The sequence below is a fragment of the Garra rufa genome, chromosome 6, assembly GCF_049309525.1.
Source record: "Garra rufa chromosome 6, GarRuf1.0, whole genome shotgun sequence".
NCBI lineage: Eukaryota > Metazoa > Chordata > Actinopteri > Cypriniformes > Cyprinidae > Garra > Garra rufa.
Genome location: NC_133366.1, coordinates 52,779,985 through 52,788,755, shown reverse-complemented (window position 1 = coordinate 52,788,755; position 8,771 = coordinate 52,779,985). Strand labels below are relative to the sequence as shown.

At 30.3% G+C, this 8,771-nt stretch overlaps 1 protein-coding gene across 3 annotated transcripts in view; it reads left to right on the top strand.

The window, feature by feature from the left end:
• The first annotated feature begins 880 nt into the window (after positions 1 to 880).
• cd2 (CD2 molecule) overlaps positions 881 to 8,771 on the top strand; it is a 124,780-nt gene continuing 116,889 nt past the window's right edge. For all 3 annotated transcript variants that reach the window (XM_073842171.1, XM_073842172.1, XM_073842170.1), the window contains exons 1-3: positions 881 to 984; positions 2,045 to 2,341; positions 2,449 to 2,691. In XM_073842171.1, coding sequence (XP_073698272.1) covers positions 927 to 984; positions 2,045 to 2,341; positions 2,449 to 2,691 — 598 coding nt within the window. In that variant the 5' untranslated portion in view covers positions 881 to 926. The remainder of the gene's footprint in view (positions 985 to 2,044; positions 2,342 to 2,448; positions 2,692 to 8,771) is intronic.

Sequence of the window (8,771 nt, the reverse complement as noted above, 5' to 3'; positions counted from 1 at the left end):
AAATTCTCTTTCTGTTTGAACTGAATCTTATATTACAACCTTATTGCCTTGTCATCCCTCTTAGTGTTTTCTTTATACAGGCCTAATACAGCTTCTCGTTTTTTTTTTTTTGTTTGTTTGTTTTGTTGTTGTTTTTTCTTTTCTTCTTTATTGTATCAAATCATCATACAAATCGGTATAAATATCAGCAGCAGCTCCTTGTTTGTTTTGTTTTGACAATTGGGTCTTTCACGTCATCAGACAGGTACCTCAGAATAATGCCGGTGGGCAGTGGCTGTATTTAAAGTGTTGAATTAATGACAGTCAGTGAAATGAGGTAAAAAACCCGGACATTTTATGATATTTTACAAAATCCCTCCGGACACAATTTTATAGCCAAAAAGGAGGACATGTCTGGGTATCGTAGAGGCATTTTTGTTGTACAGAAGATACGTTAATGCCCTTTTATTTTGTTTTACATTGAGTGTCTTTTACACACCTAAGACCAATGGGGTGTAAGAACAGAGAATATATACGAAGTTCAAAAACAGAAACCACAAACATTCGGTATTGGATGCGACTGGTTGCTACTGCTGTCTCTACGTTTATGGCAAATGCTTGATTTCTGACCCTTGTGTGCGTCTGTGTTCTGGAAGACCACCAACCACGACCTACACAGAAAGATTCTTCAGATGTTTAAGGTTCTTATGGAACCATTTAGACAAAAAAAAAGGTTCTTCTTTGGCATCGTGAAGCTTCTTTATCTTTAAGAGTGTAAGCCTACACCGCAACGGGAGAGAGCAATCTAAAGGGAACTAACAACTTTAGCTGATGATTCAGCATAACCTTCAAATCCCTGATCACAAACTTTCTGTTCTCTTTTCTGTCTCGTCTCCTCAAGCTGATTGTGAAAAGGTTCTGGAACATTTGCTGTTTTCAGCAGAGCAATGAGCTGCAAATCCAGCCTTGTATTTTTATCCCTCTGTGGCTTTGCTGCACTGACTGGTAAGTTATGATTTTGTTTAGATATTTTAATATTCTGATGCAAAATGCCCCTTTTACCTGCTTTTATAGAATTTTACAGTTGGTGTACAATCTGATTAAAATATATATATATTTGTAAATGACTGTTATTTATCTATTTAGTTAGTTAACTAAAATGTGTACTTAATATTGAAACATCTGTATTCACTTTTGTTACCAATCAAGAAACATTAGTTAAGATCATTTTAAGGGGCAGGTAGGGTAACAAGAAGCAGAACACTACTTTAGACAACAACTGCACTTTAAGTCTTTTTGGACAGTTTTAAATGCGAATTTTACATGTTGTTTACATGCAAACTGCTACAATGAGCATTTGTGCACACATAGAAAAAGTTGAATGCAGTAAAAATTAAAGAAGAGACCAGGGCTACAATCTTAAAAATCTGTGGTTCCATGATAAACATTTAACATCCAATGAACCTTTTTTTATTCCACAAAAACGTAGTGGAAAAATATTATTTAAAATTCTTTAGATTCATTTTCTGACTGAGAATTAAGGTTCAAGTCTTATAAAAGCCTTATTCAACAAATGCTTCACTGATTAGTTGGTTTCAAGCATCTAGCTCAAAAATGGTATAAAATATTTTATATTTGTAAAATTTCAGTATCATATATGTTGAATAAATAGGGGACCACAGATTTGAAGCAGATTTTAAACATTGTACTGTATTTCCAGAATATTCTTTCCATAATCGCCAGGTTAGGGAAAATCAGGAAATGTAATTTTACACACTTTATTTTATTATTTATTTCATATTTATTTTAATTTCTGTTAGCAATAATCATGGTCAAGCTTAGTTACAGTATAGGAGTCAATGTGTGTTTTAATTTTTTTTTATGGTCAGCAATGGCAGAATATAATAGTTTTGTCTAAGGATAGTGTGTAAGCATACTTGGACTTTTAAACAGAAACCCACCCTGAGAAATTTCTCTATAATGTTTGTTTATTCTCCTTGATAAACCACATATGAGTGCATGCATCCTGTTGAGTTTAATAAATGCTAATATCATTTTATTACAGTTTCAACACAGACATGTGGAAAAGAGCTACTAGAGGGAATGTCCTGCACCATCAAGCTGAAAATGAAAAACAATGAAAAACCTAATGAGATAAAATGGGTCTCTCTCTCTAGTGGTGCCTTCATTTACTGGAAAAAGGGGAAGATCAAGACAAACACTCTAGATGTAAAAATGGAAGAAGATGGATCATTAACATTTGAAAATGTTAGTCTGAAGGACACCGGCAAATATAAATACAATGCTTTTAATATTGAAGGTACAGAGATTGCTACTAGAGAAGAGGAAATTATTGTTTATGGTGAGTTGACAAATATTTGTACTCTTCTAACACAAATAATAGCAAAATAAAACTGTATATTTCTAGAATATTTCCAGTAGGAAATGACCACCCTGTTTCTGCCACAGCAAAGGCTCCTAAACCAACTGTGACGTTTATTCGTGGTGGTAATGGGAACGCTGTGCTCACCTGTGACTTTGGAGAGAGGACAGATCTGACTGTATCTTGGAATGAAGAAGACAAAATCATCCAGAATGAAAAAAAATCCAAACTGTTGTTGACATCTGATCAAGTACAGGAGAATAAACCGTACTCATGCAGTGTAAGCAATCCTGTCAGCAATGAGCAAAGTGACAGTGTTATAGTATCATGTAAGTCATTCTTATTTCATTTGCTTTCTTATAATTATTTATTTGATATTTAATCTTCATCTTTTTAAAGATGCTCTTTGACTATACTAAATCATGATCTTTTGGGCTTTTAAATAGATCTGAACGTAAATACTGATTTCACTTTGGTTTCATAAAATACGCACTGGTTGTTGGTCTGGCTGTTTCCTGTTTTTGCTGCATGAAACAATGGCAATAAAACAGTGCAGAACAGTACCTATGATATCTCAGAACATGGAAACATATTTTACACTGCCATTCAAAATGTCTGTCAAAAAAAAGTTACCCTTATTCAGTTTTTAAAATATATTGAACTTGTTGAGATACCTCAACTCAAAAGTTGTCACTTAATAAAACTGCACATTTGAATTTGAATAATCTTAATATTTTAAGGCAGCACAATAACTTTTAACATAATTTTTTTTTCTTCCACATCAAATTTATCAAAACTATGAAAAAACTCAAATTGAAGTCTGGGAATTATGTGCTGATCAAAGTTTAGACAGAAAAATAAAAAGGCTTATTAAAGAAGGAGAAAACACTTCCTTTTTGTTGATGTCAAAGGTTGTGTTCATCTCAGTATGTTTTGAGTCAAAAGTCTTATTTAACAAATGCTTATTCAATCAACCCTTACGAAACAAAAATATATTTCTCAATATATTACAAGACAATATATTTCACGTGTCTCCATATATTGTGAAATTTACATAGTAATATATCATATGATATATTATATAATAATATATTATATATATTTAAGTGATATATTGCAATATATTTTACAATACTGCAATTATTGCCGTTTTCATATATTGAATAAATACATATTATTATACTATTTAATATATTATTATGTATATTGAAATATATCCCACATTATATGAAATTATATATTGGAAGAGGCATTGTATATATATATGAAAATATATTTCTCAATATATTATGTGACAATATATTGTTGTATATCTTCATATATTGTGAAATTTACATAGTGATATATCATATGATATATTATATAATAATATATTGTAATATATTTTACAATACTGCAATTATTGCCGTTTTCATATATTGAATAAATACATATTATTATACTATTTAATATATTATTATGTATATTGAAATATATCCCACATTATATGAAATTACATATTGGAAGAGGCATTGTATATATATATATATATATGAAAATATATTTCTCAATATATTATGTGACGATATATTGTTGTATATCTTCATATATTGTGAAATTTACATAGTGATATATCGGTAACACTTTACAATAAGGTTCATTAGTTAAACATTAGTTAATGTATTAACTAACATGAACTAAGCATGAACAATACATTTGTTACTGTATTTACTAATCTTTATTAACATTAGTTAACGGAAATACAGTTGTTCATTGTTTGTTCATGTTAGTTCACACTGCATTAACTAATGTTAACAAAATTTTAATAATGTATTAGTAAATGTTGAAATTAACATTAACAAAGATTAATAAATGCTGCATAAGTCCAGTTCATTATTAGTTCATGTTAACTAATATGGTTAACTAATGTTAACTAATGAACCTTATTGTAAAGTGTTACCGATATATCATATGATATATTATATAATAATATATTGTAATATATTTTACAATACTGCAATTATTGCCGTTTTCATATATTGAATAAATACATATTATACTATATAATATATTGTTATGTATACTGAAATATATCCCACATTATATTATATATATCATATGATATATTATATATATTTAAGTGATATATTGCAATATATTTTACAATACTGCAATTATTGCCGTTTTCATATATTGAATACATATTATTATACTATATAATATATTGTTATGTATACTGAAATATATCCCACATTATATTATATATATCATATGATATAATAATATATTATATATATTTAAGTGATATATTGCAATATGGAACAATACTGCAATTTTTGCCGTTTTCATATATTGAATAAATACATATTATTATACTATTTAATATATTATTATGTATATTGAAATATATCCCACATTATATGAAATTATATATTGGAAGAGGCATTGTATATATATGTAAATATATATGTAAAATTATATGAGACAATATACCTCAATGTACTAGATAATGTAATCAGATTTATATGAGAACATATGACTTAAATATGTTGAAAAATATATTGATTTATATTACATAATATTATATTATATACATGGCAAATATGAAATAATCTAATGCACAATGTCTGTCATATATTTTAAAATATAATAGATTGAATAAGACATCAATATAGTTCACATTAACTGAATGAGGTTTATTTCAAAAGCAGCAGCTGAAGGGACAGTGACCTGAGAACAAACAGAATGTAGCTAGCGCTACAACCAATCAGAGACGTAGTCGGTCAGGTGACATAGTCAGAGCAACGAAGATTTTTAATGAAAATCAGTGCACTGTGCAGTCTGTCAGACAAATAATAGACATAGATTTGGCACTAAACCTTTAAAAGTACACTGTAAAAACAAAACAGTGTACTGCCAAACAAAAACCGTAATTTTACAGTAAAATATCTTAATTGAAATAAAGTGCAAAAACAATAATTTTACAGAAATTTTCATTAAAGGTTTAAAAAAATATATATACTTTTACAGATTTTACCTTGTTTTAATTACAATATTTTACTTTAATTTTACGTTTTTTGTTTGTCAGCCATAGCTGCCAGTCATTTGACAGTTTTTTACGGGACCTCTATTACAGTGTAAAACCCTTATTTTACAGACTTTCCTTTGTTTCAGTTACAATATTTTACTTTAACTTTATGGTTTTGGTTTGGCAGCCATAGCTGCCAGTCGTTTGACCATTTTTTTTTTTTTACAGTGTAAAACCCTTATTTGACACATTTTAACTAGATTATTACAATGAAAGCACTAAATGTTCAACAGAGAAACACTGTTATTTTACAAATCATTACAATAAAAACCTTCAATAAAGTGTCAAAGCATGCTCTTTTTTATTTAAAAGACAAAAAACAGTCTGCAACACAAAGTCTGTGCAAATGCCATATAAAATTAACATTTTACATTTCAGCTATTTTTTGTAAGAAATGCACACTGTAAAAAAAAATCTCGTAAAAAAACGGTCAAATGACTGGCAGCTACGGCTGCCAAACAAAAACCGTAATATTACAGTAAAATATCTTAATTGAAATAAAGTGCAAAAACAATAATTTTACAGAAATTTTCATTAAAGCTTTTACAGAAAAAAAAACATTATTTTACAGATTTTTCCTTGTTTCAATTACGATAATTTACTTTAATTTTACGGTTTTTGTTTGGCAGCCATAGCTGCCAGTCATTTGACCGTTTTTTTACAGGACTTTTTTTACAGTGTAAAACCCTTATTTTAATGATTTTTCCTTGTTTCAATTAGGATATTTTACTTTAATTTTACGGTTTTTGTTTGGCAGCCGTAGCTGCCAGTCATTTGACCGTTTTTTTACGGGACCTCTTTTACAGTGTAAAACCCTTATTTTACAGACTTTCCCCTTTTTTGGTTACAATATTTTACTTTAACTTTATGGTTTTTGTTTGGCAGCCGTAGCTGCCAGTCGTTTGACCATTTTTTTACAGTGTAAAACCCTTATTTGACAAACTTTACCTAGATTATTACAATGAAAGCACTAAATGTTCTACAGAGAAACACTGTTATTTTACAAATCATTACAATAAAAAACCTTCAATAAAGTGTCAAAGCATGCTCAAGGTGGAAAATTAACAGTTTTATTTAAAAGACAAAAAACAGTCTGCAATACAAAGTCTGTGCAAATGCCATATAAAATTAACATTTTACATTTCAGCAATTTTTTAAAGAAATACAGCACAATTACATTAAAAGAACATGGGACAGTTTCATCAAAACGTTTTATTAAATATGTTTAACTTAAAACTATTAGAAAATATTTCCTGATAATTCACTCTTCCACATGTAATCCAAGATGTTCATATCTTTCTTTCTTGAAGTCGAAAAGAAATTAAAGTTTTTGAGGAAAAGATTTCAGGATTTTTCTCCATATAGTGGACTTCAGTGGGATTAAGGTCAAGGATAAAGGTTTCAAAAGTTCAATAAAGCTTTCAAAGGGCTTTACAAGTTCCCAGTGACCCTTATTCCTTGGATGGGATGATGTAGAGCCCTTTGAAGCTGCATTGACAATTAATTTGTAATTAATTTTGGACCTTCAACCCGTTGGCTCCCATCGAAATATGGAGAAAAATCCTGGAATGTTTTCCTCAAAAACCTTTTCGACAGAAAAAGAGACAGACAAGAGCATCTTAAATGACACAGGGGTGAGTAAATTATCAGTAGGAAATATTTGTATCAGAATTGAACTAGTCCTTTAGAACTGAATAAATACAAAACTGTCAAGATTAACAATTTTATTAGTTTCAGATCAAAATTTAGATTACTGAATTTTTCATAAGCAGTTATTCAGAGCTCCAAGGAGAAACTGAACTAAAAATGCATTTCTATCTCATCCACATCATTTTATCTTAATCCTTGGGCTCCATATACAGTGGTGTCCAAAATTATTAGAACACTAGTATTTTTACCAGCTAAAAATGATTTTAATTCAGTTATGTCTATCTTTTGCTGTAGTGTTTCAATTGGTAATTTTATTTTATATTTCTAAACATTAATTTTGCCATTAAATGTAATAATCCAGTAAGATTTTTGTTTGACAACAGCCAGTGCTCCAAACAGAGATCTGATCTTATCATCATCCATTCTGCACAGAATGACATGAAGAAACAGAACAAACTGAGACAGATTAAATCTAGAAGAACTGTGGCAACGTCTCCAAGATGCTTCAAGAGACCCACCTGCAAACCTGAAAAACTATCCGCAAGTGCACCTTGTGCAAAAGCTGCTTTAAACACAAGATGATGGTCAAAAGAAGTTAATTGATGAAGAAAACATAACATTTTTGACATTTATGATATTTATCAACATTCTCATTTTACAGAATTTGTAAAATTTGAAAGTGCTTAAAACTTTTAACAGTACTGCTTTGCTGGTAGGTTTCTTTAAGCATCTTGGAGATGTTGCCACAGTTCTTCTGGATTTAGATGATGAGATTAGACCTCTGTGTGAAGCACTGTCTGTTTTCATACTCCTTGTGTCACTGATTATTATAATTAATGGCAAAATGAACACTTGAAAATGTAGACATATTTCATACTGACACACTATAGCAAATGATAGAAATAGTTAAGTTTAAACCATTAGTTAAGGCACTAGTTAGTTAGTTAAAATACTAGTGTTCTAATAATTTTTGGCACCACTGTAGCTCTGATAATTAATGTAGTGTGAGAATAAGTAAAACCAAAACATACAACAAAAGGTCCATGACTCTGCACCAGAAGTGACAGACACACCAGATGAAGAGCAGTCCTCCTCCAAATGGCCAGGAATCAGCTGAATCAGCTGGGGGTAAAAAACCAAACAAAACAAATTGAAAAAAGATAAAAATAAAATAAAATTAAAAAACAGAAGAAAAATACTATGAACATTTCTAATGTTAGTGTGTCTTAATGTTAAGAATGACATGATGTAGAATCTTAATGTTAGAAATGAATACTTACTTCCTCTGAAGATCATGTAGAAGATTTTCATTCCCAAAACTTCAGGATCATAAGGGGGAAACACACACACAAGCAATCAATTACATTAAAATTTATTTGTTTGATAAAACACTATCTACTTACTGACAGACATGGGCTTGCAAAAATGTACTCACCAGCTCCATACCAAATCTGCACAGCTGATCCAAAATCCTGGTTTACATCTAGTATTCTTCTCCATGGAGTCCAATGATCATGCTTTCACTCAGGTCCTCTCTCTGTCAGATGAGTTCAATAATATCCAACTGCAGACCCGCAGCAGCACCAGTTTCAGAACCCCAGCCACAGAACCCCAGCCACAGAACCGGAAGTGAGGGGTGGAGCTTACGTTCTTATCAGAGCAGCGCCACCCACGGTTATGGAGCGTAATTTG